The sequence below is a fragment of the Artibeus jamaicensis genome, unplaced genomic scaffold (assembly GCF_021234435.1).
Source record: "Artibeus jamaicensis isolate MK-2021 breed Jamaican fruit bat unplaced genomic scaffold, CSHL_Jam_final scaffold_474, whole genome shotgun sequence".
In the NCBI taxonomy this organism is placed as follows: Eukaryota; Metazoa; Chordata; class Mammalia; order Chiroptera; family Phyllostomidae; genus Artibeus; species Artibeus jamaicensis.
The window spans coordinates 44,137,021-44,159,969 of record NW_026522046.1 but is presented as its reverse complement, the minus strand read 5'-3'; the positions used below and the strand labels follow the sequence as shown (position 1 = coordinate 44,159,969).

At 43.6% G+C, this 22,949-nt stretch overlaps 1 protein-coding gene across 2 annotated transcripts; it reads left to right on the top strand.

Moving 5' to 3' along the window:
- The first annotated feature begins 893 nt into the window (after positions 1-893).
- GET1 (guided entry of tail-anchored proteins factor 1) lies at positions 894-18,289 on the top strand. 2 transcript variants are annotated; one of them, XM_037144619.2, is made up of 5 exons: positions 894-1,032; positions 12,752-12,917; positions 13,419-13,486; positions 14,952-15,066; positions 16,470-18,289. In XM_037144619.2, the coding sequence occupies exons 2-5, from the start codon at positions 12,752-12,754 to the stop codon at positions 16,541-16,543; spliced, it is 423 nt and encodes a 140-aa protein (XP_037000514.1). In that variant the 5' UTR covers positions 894-1,032; the 3' UTR covers positions 16,544-18,289. The 2 variants fall into 2 exon arrangements, with proteins under 2 accessions (XP_037000514.1, XP_037000513.1); XM_037144618.2 differs by lacking the exon at positions 894-1,032 and adding an exon at positions 7,766-7,944 and having other exon boundaries at positions 16,470-18,284.
- The last annotated feature ends 4,660 nt before the right edge of the window (positions 18,290-22,949 follow it).

The following is a 22,949-nucleotide window of genomic DNA, read 5'->3' as shown; positions in this document are numbered from 1 at the left end:
GTGAGGACATTATATATATATTTCTAATATTTCCTGGACACTCTGAGTTCTGGACCCCATGACAAATTCCTATTTGGGTCCCCATCCCTGCTTGGCTGCACCCTGTTACAACATGAAAGAGTTTTGTTTCCTTGGCTTGTGTGAGCTCTAAAAGCAGAGGCAATGGCATAGAGTTCAGCTGACGTGGTTTGAGGGATGGCCCGTTCATAAAGAGACAGGAGGAAGGTATATCAGCTTTGGTTAGATGTTGCCTCACAACTGTGGTTTGGAGTGTTGGCCAGAATAACAGGCAGGAAAAAAAGGGAGTTTTTACATTTTTTCAAATTAAAAAGAAAGATTTTCTGAATCCTTTCTCAAAAGCATTGTAATTGTAATTTATGTAGAGTTCACTTTAGTGTTATTTTCTTTAAGGACAAAACAGGAAAAAGGAGAATAGAATGTGACGTTTTAGTATAGTTAAAACAGATTTTCCTTTCTGTTCAGAGACACCAGATATAGCTTACTTAGAAAAACAGCCTGGCTGGTGTGGCTCAGTAGATTGAGTGCCATCCTGTGAACCCAAGGGTCCCTGGTTTGAATCCTAGTCAGGGCACATGCCTGGGTTTCGGCCCAGGTCCCCAGTAGGGGATGCATGCAAGACACAACCACGCATTAATGTTTCCCTCGATTTCCCCCTCCCTTTCTCTCTCTCTAAAAAATAAAGTCTTTAAGACAAAAATAAAAACACAAGCCTTACATATTTTTTGTTGCTTATTGAGCCTAAGTATAATCCAGTTTCATTTTGTGACTTATGGTCTTGATTGTCACATGGTTTTGCAACGCCTTCCTATTGCTAGTATTGATCGTATTTCATGTTGTAAAATGCCCTTTGCCCCTTCTTCTGGTGCCAGCCTATGCCGTTGGCTCAGTCTAACACTGTCTGTGAAATACCATGAATTTAAGTTTGATCTACAAATTTTTTTCTCGTCATCAAAATGCACCTGTCCTGTTGGGTGACCAGTAAAGTTCTTGCCATCAATTGGACTAAGAGAAGTGAGTGATTTCAGACTTGTATACTAGTCTGTTTTACTTGTGTGCTTGTGTTGTCTACCCTCATTATTTTGGTGAACTTGTAAAACTTCCTGTGTAACGCTAGTAAGTTCATGGTGTGTGGGAGGCAGTGGGATCAGAAGGCTCCATTTGTGCCCTTTTTTCTTTTGGAAATTTCTAACACAGATCCATTAATCTATCTAGTTCATTTTTCCATGGATGTGAAATGAAAAGAATGAAGTATATGAAATTATTCATTAACTGTCACATGCTCAACCCGCACCTTAGCTCAGGCCCCCATATTTAATAGAATCTCATACCACATTTTTGGAAAAAAGTTTTAAATGGTGCATACACCATCATTATATCATGCATGACACTCTTTTATTTTACATTATATACTAACAATTGATTGAGTATCCATAAACCCATTATCCGAGCTTGGACCTAGGAAACAGATAAACTTATGTGTCTGTCTTAAGTACTTTTTAAAAATATATGTTTTATTTATTATGCTATTACAGTTGTCCCATTCCCCCCCCTTCACTCCTCTCTGCCCTGCACACTCCCTCACACCTACATTCTCCCCCTTTAGTTCATGTCCATGGGTTGTACATGTAAGTTCTTTGGCTTCTATATTTCCTATATTATTCTTAACCTTCCCCTGTCTATTTTCTACCTACCATTTATGCTACTTATTCCCTGCACGTTTTCCTTGTTTCTGCCCCTACCATTCCCCTGTTGATACCCTCTATGTGATCTCCATTTCTGTGATTCCGTTCGTGTTCAGTTGTTGGTTGGTTTGTTTTAGGTTCAGTTGTTAATAGTTGTGAGTTTGTTGTCATTTTACTGTTCACAGTTTTGATCTTTTTCTTAGATAAGTCCCTTTAATGTTTCATATATTAAGGGCTGGGTGATGATGAACTCCTATAACTTGTCCTTATCTGGGAAGCACTTGATCTGCCCTTCCATTCTAAATGAAAGCTTTGCTGGATGGAGTCGTCTTAGATGTAGGTCCTTGCCTTTCATAACTTCAAATACTTCTTTCGAGCCTCTTCTTACCTATAAGGTTTCTTTTGAGAAATCAGCTAATAGTCTAATGGGAGCTCCTTTGTAGGTAACTGTCTCCTTTTCTCTTGCTGCTTTTAAGATTCTCTTCTTATCTTTAATCTTGACTAATGTAATTATGATGTGCCTTGGTGTGTTCTTCTTTGGGTCCAAAATCTTTGGGACTCTCTGAGATTCTTGAACTTCCTGGAAGTTTATTTCCTTTGCCAGATCGGGAAGTTCCCATTCATTATGTTTTCAAGTAAGTGTTCAGTTTCTTTCTCTTCCTCTTCTTTTTCTGGCACCCCTATGATTTGTATGTTGGAATGTTTAAAAATGTCCTGGAGGTTCCTAATCCTCACCTCATTTTTTAAAATTCTTGTTTCTTCATTTTGTTCTGGTTGAATGTTTATTTCTTCCTTCTGGTCTAAACTGTTGATTTGAGTCCTGGTTTCTTTCCCTTCGTTGTTGGTTCCCTGTACATTTTCCTTTATTTCACTCTTCATAGCCTTCCCTTTTTCCTCTATTTTGTGACCATACTCATCCAATTCTGTGAGCTTCCTTATCACCAGTGCTTTGAACTGTGCATCTTCGTCACTTAGTTGTATTTTTTCTGGAGTTTTGATCTGTTCTTTCATTTGGCCATATATATATATTTTTTCAGTGAACCTGTTTTGTACTGAGGGCAGAGTCTTAGGTTGTTCATCAGGATGGGACAAACTCAGGTCGCTGTGTTGTGGCACTGTATGTGGGGTAGGGGTCCAAGAGGGAACAATGTGGCCTGCTCTGCTCTCCGCTGGCTTTCAGTCACTTCCTCCTGTACCCACAAGCAAATTGGGCCCTTCTGGTGCTGATTCCCTGGTGAGTGGGTTTGTGTATGTTCCAGGACCCTGGGGGTCTCTCCAACAAACTCTCCTGTGAGGCTGGGAGTTTCTCCCACCCCCGCAACTCCACAGGTGTTTTCAGTCAGAGGTTTTGAGGTTTTATTTCTCTGTGCTGGAACTCTGGGTTGCATGGTCTGTCTTGCTCCCCAGTTCTTCCTCCCAGTTTATCTGCACTTGAATGTGGGACCACCTGCTCTGCTGGCTGCTGCCTTGCCCACCCCAGTCCTCCAGCCGCTACCTGGCCATGAGCCCCTCCTACTGGTTTGGATGAATGTTTCTTCTTTAACTTCTTGGCTGTCGGACTTCCATACAGTTTGATTTTCTGTGAGTTCTGATTGTTTTTTGTCTTAAAATTTGTTGTTGTCTTTCTTTTGGTTGTGTGAGGAGGCACAGTGTGTCTACCTACACCTCCATCTTGGCTGGAAGTCCTTAAGTATTAAAAAAAAAGATTTTATCTGAGAGGGGAAGGGAGGGAGAAAGAGGGGGAAAGAAACATCAATGTGTGAGAGATACGTTGATTGGTTGACTTTTACTCACCTACAGCTGGGGACCTGGTCCACAACCCAGGAATGTGCCCTGACTGGGAATCCATCTAGTGACCTTCTGTTTTGCAGGCTGTCACTGAGTCATACCAGTCAGAGCTCAAAGAACATTTTTTAAGAGAATGAAAAGACAAGCCACAGACTGGGAGAAAATATTTGCAAAGCACATACCAGATAAAGGACTTGTATCCAGAATGAACTCAAAACTCTATCTAGTTCTAAAGAGGGCAACTCAGTAAAAAGAGGGCAAAAGATTTGAACAGGTATTTCATCAAGGAGACATAAGAATGACAAGCACACGAAGGCCCGCTCAATATCAGTACTCATTAGTACTGATACACATACAGCGTAAAGGTCTAACGAGATACCACTACTCACCTGTTAGAATGACAAAAATGTAAGAGGCTTACGTTGGATAGGATAGGGAGGAACTGGATTCAAACCCTGTTAGAATGTAAAATGATAAACCACTTTGGGAAATAGGCCAACAGTTTCTTTAAAAGTTTTTATTTATATTATTCTTAGGGGAAATGCACCTTCAAAATGATCAGTGTGATAAAAGACAAAGACTATGGAAGTGGTCCAGATTAAAGGAGGCCAAAGAGACGTGTCAATTAAATGCCATACCTGACCCTAGGCTGGTTCTTGTACTGGAGGGGAAAATGCCACAAAGGACATTGTTCAGTCAGCTGTCAAAACTGGAACAAAAATGGCAGCTGGAAAGAAGTGTTGAGTCACCATTAACTTTGCTGAGGTTGACAAATTGCTGTGATTCTATAGCAGGATGTTCTCAATGATACCCTGAATGAGGGGGAGGAAACACGACAGAGTGAATGGGCTACAATGTTAAAGCAGATGAATCTAAATAAAGAGTGTTGGGTGTCCTTGACACCATTTTTATTTTTTGCAACTTCTTCATATGAAATTATTTCTTAAAAATGCTAGTGAAAGGTAAATTTCTGACCCCAACCTCTGTGGCTTGGTTGGCTGGGCATTGTCCCTCAAAGTGAAAGGTTGCCATTCTTTTCTGTGTCAGGCACATGCCTGGGCTGCAGGTTTGTCTCGCACCCGTGGTCAGGGTGCGAGAGGCAACCCATCATGCTTCTCTCTCACATTGATGTTTCTCTCTTTCTCTCTCCCTCCCCCTTTCTCTAAAAATAAAATCTTTACAGAGCTTGTAAAAATTTGAGGTTTATTTTTATTAAAAATATTTATTTATTTTTAGAGGGGAAGGGAGAGAGAAAGAGAGGGAGAGAAACATCAATGTGTGGTTGCCTCTTGCTCACCCCCCACCCCCCTGCCTACAGGGGACCTGGCTGGCAATTCAGACATGTGCCCCAAGTGGGAACCAAACTGGTGACCCTTTGATTCACAGGCCAGTGCTCAATCCACTGAGCCATACCAGCCAAGGCAAAATTTGAGATTTAAATGAAGTCAATTGCAGTCATAACAGTAAGATTAATTTTGAAACTACTGCATTTTGCATATCCAGAAGGCTTAGCATAACAGAGTCTAAAATGAAAATACTTTAAAGGTTCTTTGGTTCTAGCAATTAAAAAAAAATTGAGGTAAATTTACATAACATGCAGTTAACCATTTTAAGGGTACAATCCAGGGGCATTTAGTATATTCTCAATGTTGTTCGACAACTATCTAGCAAAATTAATAGTGCTGCCTTTAAGTATAATTTAACATTTGAATTTAAATTTTTGCATATTTTAACAAGTTAAAAAACATAGCAAAATAGTTGAAATGACATTGTGTTTTTTTTCTTACTAGCTCCTCACATGTGCACACATACAATGCACATGTGTGTGCACACTAAAGAAATGCTTGAATATTCAGCTATGCTAGAACATGATTTTCCAAGAGACCCTCATACTTCATTCCACGTTAGCTGTCCTGGGTCCTCAAATAGGCTGCCATCGTATAGGACAGGTCCAGGACTGTGACAGCTAATGAGCGAACGAAGGCTCTAACATTTGTGCACTCCAGGCAGCTGCCTGATTTTCCACTCACCAAAACAAACGCTGCAGATTGTACTTAATTCACTTCAAAAGATGGTTAGTCTGCTCCACTCCTCTTCCTCTTCCTCCTCCTCATTTTCACTTGGTACAATCAAGTGGGCAAAGCAAAGGATAGGTAAATTCAGTTTCCACTAAATTGTTTCTTCTCTTTTTTCACCCTGATTTTACAGTTTTGGGAATAGCCGAGGCCATTTTGTTTCACCTTGTATTTCAGTGCTGTATCTGGGTGTGTCTATCTTGAAAAGAATCCACTCTGTGTTGGCTGCCCTCAGTAACAGACCGTAAATCTCTCAATTCTTTCTGTCCCTCTCTCTCTCTTACATCCTCACCCTGAGAACATATTTTCATTGTTTTAAGAGAGAGGGAGGGAGAGAAGCATCAATTGGTTGCCTCCCTTACCCATTCAGATCAGGAATCATATGCCCAAGACCTGGGATCAAGCCCACAACCTAGGTATGTGCCCTGACTGGGACTCAAACCCTCAATCCTTAGGTTACAGGACGATGCTCCAACTGCCTGAGCCATGCTGGCCAGGGTAACTCACTCAGTTCTGAGCACATCTCTGGTTACTAAATCCAGACTGAGTCCTACTGAGATACCTTGGCTTTCATATTTTCTTTCCACATGTTAGTAGAAGAATTCAGCCACCTTCCGTTGTGAGTGCTTTTTGAGACTGCCCAATGAAGCAATAGGAGAGCACTGTGTTACTCAAATTGGGTTGCACCCGAGGGCCAGATCAGTGCTGCACAGTCAGGGAGTTTCTCTGGTGTTTTTTGTTTTTGTTTGATTTTTGGGGGGGTCAAATCCTTGCCTTACCAGGAACTGGTGGTACTCCTCCTGGGGGTACGCAGTAGTGGGGTGGGTGTGTGGTGGAGGTGGGGAACAGCTGAAACTCCTGTTTAGCCTGAAAGGCAGAAACAGGGGAGCTGCCATCACTTTCCATGAGGTTGTTTCTCCCTGTAAATTCTAAATCTCTAGTGAATAGAGGAGTCAGTAGCCAGGAATGCTCCAGTTGGAGCCATGAATGCTCCAGTTGGAGCGGAGGGCTGTGGAGAGGAGGCAGGCTCCAAGCCTGTCTTTTGTTGTGGTCAGCTCAGCATCATCTACCAGCCAAGATGTGTTTTCATGGAAAGAATTGGCCACTATTAAGTAGCTCCGCTTCAGATGTTTTCTTGAAACAGAAATTTGTAGAACCACAGTTTTGTGATGCATTTCAGTTAGGTTTTAGTTCCCTGACTCACAGAAGAAGCAGCTGTATATCTTTTACGTGCTACATATAAATGTGAATTGGGATTCTTTTGCTGTGATACCTCATCTCCAGCTAAATGTAGGCTAACTAGTTTATTACAGGTTCACTGTAAACAGTGCTTTTTAATTAATATTTATTTTTCAGGTGTGCATTTTTGGAAATTGTTAAAATTTTTTATAGTGTTTAGTTTTGACATGTAAAATACATTTTACATATAATTATTTACAAAACATTTGCTTTTACAGATATCATGGTAGTTTTCTCTTTCTAGAAAGGTTTACTTTTTTTTTAATTCTCACCAGAGGACATATTTTAATTGCTTTTACAGGCAGAGAGGACAGGAGACAAACATTGGTGTGAGAGAGAAGTATCATTTGGTTGCCTCCCTTACACACCTGGACTGGGGAACGAACTCACAACTCAGGCATGTGTCCTGATGGGGTACCATGAACCCACAATCTTTCCCTTATTGAAGGACACTCAAATCAACTGTCACACTGGCCAGAGCTGGACAGGTTTACTTTATTTATTTAAAAAACTTTTTAAAAGATTGTATTTATTTTTAGAGAGGAGAAGGGTGGGAGGGAGAGAAACATCAATGTGTGGTGCCACTTGTGGGCCCCTACTGGGCTCTGGCATGTGCTCTGACTGAAAAATCGACCTGGTGACCCTCTGGTTCACAGATTGGTGCTCAGTCCACTGAGCCCCACCAGCCGGGGGCAAAGGGTAAAGGTACACTGAGATATAGTTTAAATAAAGTAAAAGTGAATCAATTTAACTAAAGTATTAATTACATAATAACACACGCGATTTGCAAATACACACAAATTAGAAACAGTATTGGCCGAATCACCAGATTTTGGAAAACAGGTCACATGGGAGTAGTGGGAACTAATGAAAATGGCTACGGAAGCCCGGAAGGCCAAAGAGGAAGCGTTGGCCGGGTCCTAATGGAAAAGACCGCCCACTTCCTTGTTGGCGCTGCGGGCTAGGCCTCACTGCGCAGGCGTGGGCGCTAGTGCCGGCGTGGTTCTGCCGAGCCCAAGAGTCTAGGAGCTTCAGGAATGAGCGCTGCGGAGGCTGACCGCTGGGCGTGGCTGCTGGTACTCAGCTTTGTGTTTGGGTGCAATGTCCTCAGGATCCTCCTCCCGTCTTTCTCCTCCTTCGTAAGTGACCTGGCAAGGGTCTCAAGCCGGCTGCGTGAGGGCCGCATTGGGCCTCCAGAAATGTCTTGTTTGGGATCTTCTCTGTTTTAAGAAACACATGCATACATGCATAGAGGAATATAAATAAAACATAAGAAAGAAATATCTGGTAACACTTGACCAGTTTTTTACGTGACTGGGAGTTCATCGTGCCCCGCTGCAATTCACACTCATTTCTATTATTTCTTGGTCTGTGGAGGCATCCGCAGCCAATAGGGGGACAGTGCCTGGAGCAGCTCCAGAGTTTGCTGGAGGCCTCGGCCTTTCTCGCGGGTAGTAGCTGTGGCAGGTCCCGGGGAGACGAATCTCAGGGTGCAGAGCCCTCATTCTGGGGGATGGGGCGTGGTAGTTGACAGTGATGACTGAGAATCTCAGTATTATGTGATACTTCATTCAAGAGGGCAATGGGCAATGGGGTGCGTTGTCTCAGTGGGGCGTTTTGCCAAGGCCAGAGTACACTTCCTCGTGTCCAGCTGTCACGCTGCTGTGAGAGGGGGATGTCATCCCATCTTCCTTTACTTCCCAAAGGAGTCTGATTCAGAAAGTCATGCAGCTAGTGGCTGTTGGATTGGAAGTTTGAGCCTTGGTTTGTGATTTTTTGTAGTTCTGCTCCTCTGACTACTGGAGCATGAATAGAGGTTCCTGGCAAATTTGGGAAGGTAGGTGTGTGTATGGGGGGGAGGGTGAGAAACATAGGGAGCTGTTTCCCCTGGTAGGGCACCCTCTGCGTGCCCACAATGTAAATGAGAGGCTGTCTGACTCAGATGGAGACCTCAAAGATTGGGTGCCTGGATTGCAGCATTATTCTGGGCAACTCAGTTCTCCCTGCTTTTCTCTCCTGATATAAATTGCTGGTGGTGGAGGTTATTTAAGACTAGGCAGGATTTCTACTTCTTTATGTTTTATTCTACAAGTGTTCATTGAATGCCTTTTTGTGCAAAGCTCTATTGTTCTGAGGCATAGAGACTTCTCACTTAGGCCTGCATCTCCCCCTTCAGAATCTTTCCTGGTGCTGTCTAGTCTTTAAAATGATGTCCCAAGTCCTTAGTGTTAGGGTGGTTGGTGATGCAGGCTGTGAAAGAATCCACGAAGAGAAGAAAGTGTAGAGAGTAAATTTTTTATTTACTTTCCAAGAAAGGAGAGGGGTCTGTTGTGGAGAGATATACCAGCACAGGGGTGGGGCTTTGAGCTTTTATTGGAGTACAATTGTATTTTAAAAAAGGTGGTGTTTGCTATTGTGTGGCCTTTGGGCTATTGGGGGCCTTGTAAGGAGGCTGCAATTTTTTCCAGTGTTATCTTCTGCCTGTGGCGGTAGGTTAGTCGCATTACTTTCCAGTCATTTCCAGTCCTGGGGACAGAAGCTCAGAAGAGTAAAATGGCAATCATGTTTAACAAGGTCACAGGCCTGCTCAGCAAATGGTGGTGACTTTATCCTTTCATTTAGACTTGCATAAAAGACCATCAAAGAGCCTGCTCCTGCCCATCTTCTTTTTAAAAAAATTTATGTATCCCTAAAATTTACCATTTTAACCCTTTTTAAGTGCACAGGTTAGTGGCATTAAGTACATTCATATCATTGGGCAGCTGTCACCACTGTCCATCTCCAGAAAGTTCTCATCTTCCTAAACTGAAACTCTGCATTCATTGAACACTAAGTCCCCATCCTTCTTCTTCCTGGCAGCCTCCATTCCACTTGCTGGCTCTATGAATTTGACTACTGTACCTAATATGAGTGGGATCATAGCATTGGTCCTTTTGTCACTGGCTTATTTCACTTAGCTTAATGTCTTTACGATTCATCCTGGTTGTAGCACATGTTTGGACTGCATTCCTTCTTTAGGGCTGAATATTAGTTCTGTTGTATGTATGTACTACATTTTGTTTATCTGTTCATCTTTCGATGGACATTTGGGCACCTTTTGGCTCTTGTGACTAATGCTGCTAGACTCTAACAGGCATGTCCAATCTTTTGGCGTCCCCGGGCCACACTGGAAGAAGAAGAGTTGTCTTGGGCCACACTTCAAATACATTGTGACACGTAATCACAAAAAAATCCCAGTGTTTTAAGTAAATGTACCGTTTTACTGTTGGGCTGCATTTACCACCATCCTGGGCTGCATGCAGCCCATGGGCCAGAGGTGTGACGCCCCTGCCAGAGCACTGGTATGCTAATAGCTGTGCAAGTATGTTTTCACTTTTTGGGGTAACTACCCGGAAGTAGAATTGCTGGATCATAGGTAATTTCACATTGAATTTTTTTGAGAAACTGTCATACTGTTTTTTTACAGCAGCTGTATCATTGACTTCTTACCAGCTTTGTTTTGCACGAGAGTTGCCAATTTCTCCACATTCTCCAACACTTGTCACTTTAGGTTGTTGCTTTGATAGTAGCCATCCCACTAGATGCAAAGTGGCATATCATTGTGGTTTTCATTTGCATTGTTCCTAATGATTAGTGATGTGGAACATCATATCATGTTCCTCTTAGCCATTTGTTCTTCAGAGAAATATCTATTCAGAGAAATATGTATTCAAATTCATTTTTAAATTGGGCCCCCAGAACTGGCCCCCAGGGGAAGGGCGCCTTCTATAGGCCCACAGCAGAGGTGAGGGGCTGTTTCCCCGTCGCCACCTGAATCGGGAGTTCTTTATATGTACTGGCTACTAACTCCTTATTCAGTATGTGATTTACAGTCTTGTCTTTCATTTCATTTGTTTCCTGTCCATCTTTCTTGCAGTCTCACCTCCATTTTCCTGTGTACCCCATCCCATTTCACTTCATGTTGGAGCCACTTGCAACTAATCTCGATGCTCAGAGGCTGTGTTTTATATCCTCCTATGAGTTTGTAATTTCTCACTAGCCGAAAGTGAAGTTGGAGTCTGTCTTTGGAGTTTGCCAGGAGCTAGAAATAAGATCTGTCATCATCTCAGTCTCCTTCACCAAGCCTACACCATAGACAGTCACGAGAGGTTATGGCTACAGCCTAGACACGGGGGCGCTTGTGCCCTATGAGGGTGGCTGTGCATGATAAGAGAGGATTACGTGTAACCTTGGACCGGTGTCACATCCTGTGTTTCTTCTTACGGGCTGTAGACACTTTCTAACCTCACACCAGTTAGCTTTCTTAAACCCGCTCCCCCGTGGTTGAAGCACTATTTGTTGGGTTTGTTAGCCAGGGTCAAATGAAAGATCTTAGGCAGAGCACAGCCCCCATTGTTGGTGTTCAAAACAGGGAAGAGTAATAACATGGTCTGTTGCGCCTGCTCACGGGGTTTGTGCTGAGGGTTGGTGAAAAGCTGTGAGGAACGCCCTGGTTCCTTGGTGGAGGTGAAGTGCTTCTCCTTCAGTACCGATAGAGGTGGTGCTGCCGCAGGCCCAAGTATAAAGCCTCCCTACGAGAAAAAGGGTGGATGGGGAGGAGCCACCCCCTGTATTTCAGACTGCAACCTTCTCGCAGTACTTCTGACGTTTTCTGTCCAGCTGGGAGCAAGGGAGACCTGTACCGTCCCCCTGCCCCCCAGCTGGGCAGCCGACTGGGCCCTGGGTTTGAGGCCCTTGAGGATACTAGAGTCAGGAATCCTCTGCCCAGCTAAATCTTGCAATATCCCTGGAGAGGATTTCAGCCAAATATCGGGGTGTGGTTCGTGCTTGGATAAGGACACCCCAGTCCCTGGTGTTGACTTGGAATTTGCCTGAGAGGTCTTTCTTCTTTCCCTTCAGGACACACGGGTGACACAGCCTTGATCATTTAGTAGGCGATCCAGGACGTTTTTAGTCAAAGGAGGCCTGGGTGGGTGAGGTGGGGGGGGGATAAAGACTGTCTGGGCAGCACACTGTGGAGCGTAGGAGGCACACTGCGCAGGCGCCCCAGGAATGGCGTGGCAGAGGGCTGGGAGGGGGCTCCTTGCGCAGCGTGCACTGCGCAGGCGCCCCAGAACTGCCAAGGTGGAGGGTTGGGTGAGGGATTTAGCGAGCCGCACACACTGCGCAGGCGCGTCAGTGAAAAGACCGCACCGCACTGGCGGTGTGAAAAGTCACTCCTGTTATTCTCATGTTCAGTTTATTTGATAAATCCCTTATAATTACTCACCCGCCCCCACCCCTTCCCCAGGGTGGATGCCCTCCTGCCCCACTTGGGCTCTGATACCGTGTTTGGCTGGGTACCCTCCTCTTACCGCGCATGCAGTCCTCACTCTGCTCAGGACCTGATGCCGTCAGGCTGCCCTTTCTTGGAGATTCCCCATATCACTATGCTTGGCTCTGACCGCCCTCCTGCCCCCTCCTTCCTTGCCAGAGTGTCCCTATACGAGAATGTCCTCCTCACTGTACTTGAGCTCTGCATCCTCATCGCTGGCACTCTTACCCCCTTCCTGCTTTGCCTGCTTAATTTAGGACTGAATTCTTCAGGGAGGGAAGAAGAAGCATGGCCTGTATACTCGAATGACAGCTCTGGGGTCATTCAGCTCTGGAAATAACTTTTATTTTATCATTACAATTTTACAGTTTTAGTGAAAGATATGTACATTTGTACCATAGCAACCCATCGGCATGTCTGCAAAAGAAAAAAATGTAATGTGAATAGTGATTCAAATGGGAGCGAGTTTTTGTGGTTTTAGGAAGCAGGACCAGGACAAGGCAGCAGAGGCTCTCTGTTTAGGTAAAGGGCAGCTTGTCCAGTTGCGAGGGGCCACAGGTAGGATGGTACATGAGGGGAGGGAGACTGTTACCCCCAGTGGGAGGACTGATCCCAGCTGTCCACTCCACCAGATGTCCAGGGTGCTGCAGAAGGATGCAGAGCAGGAGTCTCAGATGAGAGCAGAGATCCAGGACATGAAGCAAGAGCTCTCCACTGTCAACATGATGGACGAGTTCGCCAGATACGCCAGGCTGGAGAGAAAGATCAACAAGATGACAGATAAGCTCAAAACTCATGGTACTATTCTCGGTGGTGGTTTACAAAGCTTCATAACAGCCAATTCATAGAGAAGTCTCTGTATAAAGATTCGTAGAATATATGCACTGATTCCTGAATGTTCTAAATGTTGATGTAAACTTTTAAGTTGTCTAGAAGAGACCCAGTAATAATTATTACTTTTCTTTACTTGCCGGTGAACCTTTGCTTTCCAAACACAGAAACATCCAGCATACTCCTAGAGTTTCTTTAGAGCCAACGTGTTAGGTTGTCATTTCCATATTCAACACTTTTCTGACAGAAGCCTAGAAAAAATTGCCAAGTGGACTGTCAGGAGCTTTCTTGTTCCACTGCCTCAGATATCTATTTTATATCTATTTTATATTTATATTATGCAAATCTATTTTATATTTGCATATGTAATTAGAAAATATTTCATGAGGAAATAACATTTCTGTGTACTTGAATTTTTCTTCCCTTTTCAGGACTGATATAATTGTTTCATCCTGTTTTTCCTTTCAGTGAAATCACGGACAGCTCAGTTGGCCAAGATAAAGTGGGTTATGAGTGTTGCTTTCTACGTACTGCAAGTAAGTGTCCTCTTGTGTCACTGGGATCATTCAAGTTGGTAATGGATTTTGTTCCAGAACCATTCGGGCCCCGGAATCCAGATCTGGGAATTCAGGTTTTTCCACCTTCAGCTGCTGTGCCGTGCGGCTACATGTCCCTCTGAACAGCATGTGGATTTGTGAGTTAGACTAAAAGAAGGCCTTTCTCTGGACCAGAACTGTTAGGTGTGGGGTATAGGAAGTACTGGACGCATTGGTCCTGAGCCATTGTCACTCTGATATGAGATGGGTTTCTCAGGGGCTGGAACGGAGTCAGAGGCTCTCTTTTAGGTCTCCTCATTTGAGTGCGTATTCAGGGCCGCAAAGGGGGCAGGAGACAACTGAGGGAACCTGCTAGGGAGCGGAGGGAGGGGCACGCACTGCCTCTCCACCCACTGCGAACAGTGACAGAGGGCCCCGTGCACTGCGAGTGGACACCAGCACTCAAGTGTGGGTGGGGTCTTCGATGCCTAAGGTTGAATTTGTCACTGATGAGGTGTATTTATCACAGCTTGGCTACTTAAAGGAGATATTCAATGAGAAAAGAACAGCTGTGTTATGGGGGACCTTGGTTAATTTATCAGCTAATTTAACAGTGTACACAGTGGACCCGCAAACAACATGGGCTTGAACTACACAGGTCCACTTATATGTGGATTTCTAAAAAATAAATATATTGGAAAAATTTTTGGAGATTTCAGACAGTTTGACCAAAAAAGCCCTGACTAGTGTGGCACAGTTGGGCATTGTCCTGTAAACCAAAAGGTTGCTGGTTCGATTCCCAGTCAGGGCACATGCCTGGATTGCAGGCCAGGCCCTGATTGGGGCACATAGGAAAGGCAACCAATCCATATTATTCTCTCACATCAATCTTCCTTCCTTCCTTCCTTCCTTCCTTCCTTCCTTCCTTCCTTCCTTCCTTCCTTCCTTCCTTCCTTCTTTCCTTCTCTTTTTCCCTCCCTTCCTCTCTCTCTAAAAATAAAATCTTTAAAAACCCTTGTAGCCTAGAAATATCAAAAATATTAAGAAAAAAGTATGTCATGAGTGCATAAAGTGTATGCACGTATTTTCTCTTATGATTTTCTTAATAATGTTTCTTCAGCTCACTTTATTGTAAGAACACAATATATAATACATATAACAATTGTGTTGTTTATGTTATTGGTAAGGCTTCCGGTCAGCAGTAGGCTACTAGTGCTTATGTTCTGGGCGAGTCAGAAGTTACACTGGGAGTTTGGACTGTGGGGTTGGTGCCCCTAACGCCTGTGTTGTTCAGGGTCAACTGTATGTGTGATCGGTGGCCGTTGGCCACAAAGACTGGATTGACAGGGCTTGAGGGCATCAACTGGGGAGTTTCCTTCGTTTGTTTCCACGTTTTCTCGTCTTTCTGTGGTGGCAGCTTGCATGACCGGCAGGTCGTGTCCACCCACCAGCAGTGTCTTTGCAGGCTGCCCTGATGGTCTCCCTCATTTGGAAGTATTATTCTGTTCCTGTGGCCGTGGTGCCGAGTAAATGGATAACTCCGCTAGACCGCCTGGTAGCATTTCCCACTCGAGTAGCAGGTAAGAGTTTTCTGGAAAACACAGTGGAAGAATATGGAGAGACATACGAGGAGGTGTGTGGTGGAAGATTAAGGCAGCCTGACATCGTCCACATCATCCATTTCACCAGGGAGCAGTGCTTTGGTCTCAGCCTCGCAAGGCTGCAGCGAGGATGTGGAGGTCTAAGAGGGGTCGCTGGTCTAGTGTCACCAGAATGTTAAGTCGCAGAGCCAGAATCAGCTCACGTCTGCTTCTGGAGTCTAAGCCAATGCCTGCGGTCCCGTAGCCTCTTCAGTCAAGCCCCACGTCCGATCCCAGATTCTGCGACCTCTGGTCAGCTCCTGTGCATGGCAAGAGCATTTAGGGCTCTCCGCCTTTCATTTTGAAAGATAATTTCTTTTGGATGTTAAAAGTAGTATGTGTCATTGTAGAGTGACTACAAATATGAGACCAATAAAAAAGAAATTTTTTCTATTTGTTTTTATACAGGGATAGGCAAAAGTAGGCTTAGAGTTGTGAGTATGTGAAACACAGTTTATTCTTGTATTATTTATTCTTGTATCATTATTTATTTTTGTATCATATATTTTTCCATATGAACAAATGTACACCTACTTTTGCCCACCCCTGTGTAGTTACATTTGTCTGATTTTTTTGTCCCTTTTTACTGCATATTGTAAGCCTTCCCCCATATCAATACACTTCCATTTATTAAGAAATTCTGAATAGTTGTTCTTCGTTTGGATGTGTCATAATTTACCGATTTCCCTGTGAAAGGATATTTGTTGAGAGCCTGATTTCTTCTCCCAAGAATAATGCTGCCGCACACATCCTCGTCAGTCCGCCTTCGGCTGTGATTTGTGATAATGCTGGAGGTGAATTACTGCAGCAAAGAAAGTACGGTTTCAAAGATTTCCAGATTAGCCACGCCCTCTCCCCTCCTCCCACCCCGTTTACTCACCACTCAACCTTGAGGGCAGTGCTGGGGGCAGGAGGCCACCCTTTCAGGCAGGCCACTGGCCACTCTCGAAGTGTATCTTCCTGTCTCTCATTTACCAGTGGGACAGGAATGGTGTGGGTAAACAGGCTTCATTCATAAAGGTTTTTCGAGAAAGGAAAATGAAATAGTCTCATAGAGGGGTCTTACAGTCTGTTAATATCATAAGTAATGAAGCATATTTCTCGGGCAGGGAGGAGGAATTTGAACCAGTGCTCACTGTGTAATTCCTGCATAGTAAAGAAGGCAGCCCTGTGAATTAATAGGAAGTGTGATGAATTTGAACCCACAAAATACTTGGTCTTAGCCCAGCGCTGCTCAAAGATAATGAACTACTCTTACTTCCTCTAAGTTAGAGGCAGCAGAGGCCGGGAGTGTGGGCAGAACTCTGGGTATGCTTTCTTATATTGGATTTCTTCATTTGTAGGTGGCGTTGGGATTACCTGCTGGATTTTAGTCTGCAACAAAGTTGTGGCTATTGTGCTTCACCCTTTCAGCTGAAAAGGAAGGCGAATACAGCTCTGATACTTTTAAAAATGGATTTTTGGTTAAAAATCTGGCTTAACTGTTTTATTGTTTTGCTTTTTTTTAAAAAGGAAAACACAGGTTAGTTCTTCTGCTGAATGTGCTTGTTCTTGGACTTTATGTGAGATTCTTATAAGAATCACGATGTGTACACTTGTTGTTGAGTCAGCTTCGTGCAGATCTGTGGTAAGAAATATGTGGCATTATGGGCAGCCACAAGTTGCTACTCATGGTTTGCAGTCTTGGCATATTTTAAAGGTCACATTGCCAACTGGAAAGTCAAACTTTTCTAATAACTTAAGTACTTTAAAGACTTCATATTATTTTTTAACCCGGGTTAGAAAGCAACTTATTACTATCACTGGTAGGATTTGAAAGGGTGTTTTTAATGTCATGCAGCGCTGCTGAATGAATGACACTAACCGACAAAGCCTGTGCCTCTCCTCTGGTTGGAGTGACCCTGGCTGAGCAGGCCTTTGGAAAGCGCTGTCTACTTATCTGATGCTCTTCATTCTTCATTTCCGGGTTTTATAATTGTATTAATGAAACCATAATGCATTGTTTTGTGCTTGATTTGTGTGTTTTGTATTTAAAGCATTTCAAATGAAGTGTATTTTATAAGCATTTAATATTTATATTCCATAGAATGGAACAAAGTTAAAAAAACAAACTAGGAAACCTGATGAATTAATTCACGGATACATGTTTGACCCATAAAGTATAATTCTGCTAAATACTTTTTAAAACACTTTTTTCCTAATTAAAACCCATGCAAGTGCCTGTATGACTTCCTTCTTTAAAGATCATGTTTGTATTCATGTGTCCCTATGACCCAGCAAGGGGCTCTTTCCGATTCCTGCTGATCATGCCATGAAAAGACACCGTGCTGTGTTACTTCACTTTATCATCGATCGAGGAGTGGGTTTCTGGTTGCCCCCATCACTCAGACGGGTGCGGTAGCAAGTTGACGTGGCTCTAAGGAAGGAGGCAGGACAGGGAACACGGTGTGTTTTAACAGACAGCCTCATGGGACTCAGTCCCCACACGGGGCACATGCTGGCCACAGGGAAGCGAAGCCATCCTGGGAGGCAGACGGTGGTAGCACGAGGAAGTTGCAGGGTCCGGTGCCCTTTTGCAGTGAGCTGCAGGCGTCAAGGGCGGGCCGTGCAGTCAACACTCGGGTGGCCCTGTGCACGTGCCCAGAGACGTCCTTGGAACACTAATCTGATAGTCTCCCTGATGAGACCCTCATTTGTCTCCTAAGGATACATTCTTTCAGTTAATACTGCAATCTTGACAGATCTCATAGAGGCTTGAGGAAAAGATTTACAGTTCACAGCTGTTAATGCTTCTGTATACACTAGTAGTTAATGAAGAGTATGGTAAATAGGGGAAATTTAAATGTCTGTCGTATTTCACATCGTTGTGGTTTTTCAAAAACTATTTGTTTTTAAATAGATAAATGTGATACTGAATTCAAAAGATACAGAAAGGGATGAAATGAAAAGTATATCTTTTTCCGACCCTTTTACTGATTTGTTGCCCAAGTTTCCAGTTTTCCACTGTTACCAGTTTCCTATGATTCTTCTGATGATATTCCATACAGTTATGAATATTGATTTGTGTGCTTTCAAAATAAAATCCTTTTTGAATTATAAAAATAGTACCTAAAAAAATAACTGTTTCCTTCCTTTTTTTAAAAAAAAAAATCCTACTTGGAATGTATAGGAAAGGAGTGGGAAAGCAAGGTCTCCCACAAACCTGGGATTATGGGCATTAACATTTGTATGTTCATGTTTATTTATGGATACATAAATAAACAGGCTTGTGTTTCTATTAAAAATACTGGGCATAGTTTATCAGTTATGAAAAGAGACATCTGGTTGATTTAAAATATCTGAAGCTGTCTTCATGCCAATTTTGTTTGCTTTCTATTGAATATTTACAGTAAATCCAGCAGGGAAATCTTTTAACATCCACATCCACAGTCATTTGTTGTATGGGGTTAATGTACTGCTTTAGTTGCGGGCACGACTGGGTGAAGCACCAGTCAGACCAGCTCTCTCCCTCCTGACCAGGCCAGGCTCTCGGGCTGCCGTGATTCTTCTTACTCATTCACAGCTCTGCGTGAGGACAGTGTGTGTGAGTGCCAGCCTTCCCCTCCAGTCTCTTTATGTTGTAGTGGACCTTTGAGATTGTTTATAAAGCTGCCTCTGACCATCTTAGATGGTAATGATTGCCTTTTTCTTCTCTAAGTCTGAGCATTGTAAGTATTATCTGTGTGGCAACTAATTGTAAGTATTATCTGCTATGTCAACTAATTTGTGTTTGCCATTGTGTGATTTTGTTTCTACTGTTAGATATTTTTTATGCGATAAAGGGTTCTCTTTACAGCAATGCTGCGAGTGCCTTTAGGGCCCAGAGACTGTTTCTTATGCTTTTTAAAATATCCTTCCTAGCATGTCTTAAGCCAAGACTCAGTAATATTTAATTTTTTAAAAAGTCACATAATGTTTTTCCACTAGGTCCCTGTATGCCTTTTATATACACTGTGTTTTCTTTGTAGTTGTGGTGTTACCATTTACGGGTTACTAGGATCATTTTCTAGGGTGCGGTTCTCTTGCAAGTCCCTCAGTGAGGCCACCGGATCAAAGCTGTGTGGGTGGGAGTTTGCACAGCACACAGACCCCAGGGCAGGGGGCTCGTCTTCTCCCTGGGCTCACTGTTCGTTCATGTGGGTCAGCTTTGCTGCCGTATGTTTGGAATGTCGTCTGCGCCCATCTTTCAACAGTGACTGTTCCTTGTCGGTGAGTTCAGTCTCAATGGAATGACTGTTAATGTGGCTTTTGCCAATATTTCCGTTGCTGCTTGTGCTTTGGGTGTCATCTAGCAATCCATTGCCAAATCCAAGGTCACAAAGAGTTATGCCTATGTTTTGTAAGAGTTTTATAGTTTTCATTTTTACATTTAGATCTTTGATCCATTTTGAGTCAGTTCTTGTGTACAGAGTGAGGTTGGGGTTCAACTTTTCCTTCTGTCTGTGGATATCCAGTTATTTAAGCACTGTTGAAGAACCTACTCCGTCCCCATGGAGTGGTCTTGGCAACCTTGTCAGAAATCAGTCGGCTAGACACATGGGTTTCTATCTATCTACATGTCCATCCTTACATCAGTACCACATGGTTTGATTACTGTTGCTTTGTAGTAACTTTTGAAATTGGGAAGTGTGACTCCTCCAACAGCGTTCTCCTATTAAAGATTGTTTAGGCTAGCCCTTGCAATTCCATACGCATTTTAGAACTGGCTTGTCAGTTTCTGTGAAGAAGTTAGCTGGGATTCTGATGGGGGCTGTATCGAACCTGTGGATCAGTTTGTTGCCATCTTAACAGTGTTGTCTTCCCATCCACGAACACGGGTGTCTTTCCATTTACTTAGATCTTGTCTAGTTTCTTAGTTTTTAGGTGATTACTTTTGTAATTCTTTTGACAAACATTTTATTCTTCTTCATTTTGGATCAGGTTAAGATCTAAATTATTTATTTTTTGAATATATGATGCTGAAAACTGGGCTTTTTCATTTTGGAAGATTGTTTGGCTAGTGATTTCAGTTCCTTTAATGGTACTAGGGATATTTAGTTTTATATTTCTTCTTGAGTCACATTAGGCATATTAGTGTAGAGATTTATCCATTTCTTCTCAACTTTCAGATATATTGGGATACAATTTTGGTAAGTGCCCCAGATGTGACAGAAAACATACAGTTTGAAGTTGTTGGGTGTGGTCTTTTATACATGTCCGCTAGGTCTGAGTTATCCGTTGTCGTATTCAAACAAGCTATCCATCCATTACCGAGGGAGGAATGTGAAATCTCACACCATGACTTCGACTTCACTTCTGTCAGTTGTTGCTGCATTTGTATTTTTATTTGTTCCATTCTTTCTGTTTTCTTTTTCCTCCTTGCTTGCTGGTTTTAGGAAAACCTACTGTTCCTTCCTTCTGTGTGTCTCCCTCACTATTCACACTACTGCCACACTTGTACTTCTGACACTTATGGTCACCCACACGTGGGGGTTTTAGCCCATAGCAAGCGAGTCTGTGACGCCAGCTGGGTGTCCAGCCATGTAACTCTGTTCTGACACTGTCTACCTGGAGAGAGCGTCAGATCGCACAGGGGTGGGGGGCTCAGTCCCACAAGGCTGCCCTGTTCCAGGTGTCAGCTGGAATTCAGGTTGTCACCTGTGCTTCTGACCAGCTATAGATCAGAGGTCCTCATGAGCCCTCCTCAGGTTCATTCATTGGCTAGAGCAAATTATGGGACTCAGGTTTACTCACCACTTACCAGTTTATTATACAAGAATGTGCTCAAGGATCCAGGTGAACATGCCAATGGAGGAGATGGGCGGAAAGGCGTGGGGGGCACCACTATCCCACCATCTCCGCACGCTGGCCAACCTGGAGGCTCCCTGAGCCCCCTGCTCCTGGGACTTTATGGACGGACGCTTGATCAGGAAGGCACGGTCCATCTTCCGTGTTCAGCCCCTCTCCCTTCTTGAGATATGGAGTGGGGCACAGATTCCCAACTTCTCCTCAAGGCTCTTTCTTTCTGGTGACCAGCCCTGTCCCGAAGCCATCCAGGTGTCCACCCAGAGCTGCCTTATCACAACAGAAGACACTCCTGTCACCCCAGGAAGTACTGGGGCTTCAGGAGCCTGTGTCAGGACCTGGGGGCAGAGAGCAATGTCTATTTTTTATCATCTTACAGTTGCCTTTTGTTTTTTCACATCCCTCTCCACCTTACATTTTGAAGTTGATTGTTTTTTTAGTGCTTACACTAGAAAATCTACCAGTTAGCTAGGATTTTACTCTCCTCTTCCGCATGTATCATAACCCATTAACTTCAATGCTTCCCATGTCACGTGCTTATGTGACATATACGTATTTGTGTGTATGTAAATGATACTTTAGCTGTATCTTAATTTTTTGTAACCCCACAGGAGATGGATGTACAAATCAATAACATTTGTTTACATCCTTGATTAGGTTTCTTTTCGAAGCAATTGTGAATGAGATTGTTTTCTTAATTTCGCTTTCTATTGGCTCATTATTGGCATATAAAAATGCAACTGATTTCTGAATACTAATTTTGTATCCTGTTACTTTGCTGAATTCATTTATCATCTCTAGTAGACACTTGTTTAGAGTTACACATTTACCGCTCTCTCTCCTGTGAGACCCTGTATTTGAAATCACTTTCCCTCTGCTTGAAGTTTATCTGTGGAGATGGGGGTTCACAAGCTGCTCCTTGCAAAAGCAGGCAGCAGGCTGGACTCAGCCCACAGGCTGTGGTTTGTTGATTGGCCCACTTGTTTTCACATTGTCTTTGTCTCTTCATGTCACAGTGGTGGAGTAGTTGTGACAGAGTGCTTACCTCCTGCCTGGCCGCCTGGCCTAAAGTGTTTACTATCTGGTCCTTTACAGAGAAAGTGTGCCGATCTTTGCTTCCGCATTTTCTTTAGTGAAGCGCTAAGGCTGGCCGTCTCTGTTTTTGGTTCTCTGGGAGTGTGTCTGTTCCTCATTCTTGTAGCCTTTGAGGGCTGCATTCCAGGACAACAGCCCCAGCTTCCTGCCTTCCATGATGGCCGTTGCTTTGATGAGATGCTGCCTCTGGCTGCGGGATTGCTTTTAAGATTTTTTTCTCTTTGTTTCTGGTGCTTTGAAGTTTCATCATGATCTAGCTGGGTGTGAATTTCTCTTTATTTCAATGTCTGTTTATTTTCCTGGGCATTTATTGTGCTTTCTAAATCATTGGATTGAAACTTGTCGTCAGTTCTGAAAGTTTTCAGCCTTATCCTGATACTTAGCCCTGCTCCCTTCTGTCTTCCCTGTTCTTGGGAAATGGAGTAGATTTTGTTAAACCTTTTGCTCTGCTTGTGTCTGCTGACCCCCCTCCCTTATTTTCCTCTCTGTCTCTCTGCACTTTGACACTGATCACTCCTTCAGGTCTGTCTTTTACTCTCTTCATTCTGGTCTCATCAGCTCCTAGGCCTGTTTGTCAATTTAAACTATTATGTCTTTCAGTTCTTTGTCATATATGCTGAGTTCTTGTTCCTTTTATTCACATTTGTTGGGAACCATCCTGCCTGGTTTCAGAAGCTGTAACCCCCCAGGGCTAAGGCTGAGTGAGAGACCTGGGACCCTAAGCCACTAAGGAGACAAAGCTTATGCCCCTGGCAGGAGCACCACCGCCTCTGCCCACTTTACTTCACCCTGCCTGGCCCTCAGTGCATGACCAGTTAGCCAATGACAGGTAAGATTCTGCAAGGAAGGGTCGACTTATGACAGGCATGATAACGAGGGGGCCCTCAGGGAAGGACTCGGGGGGC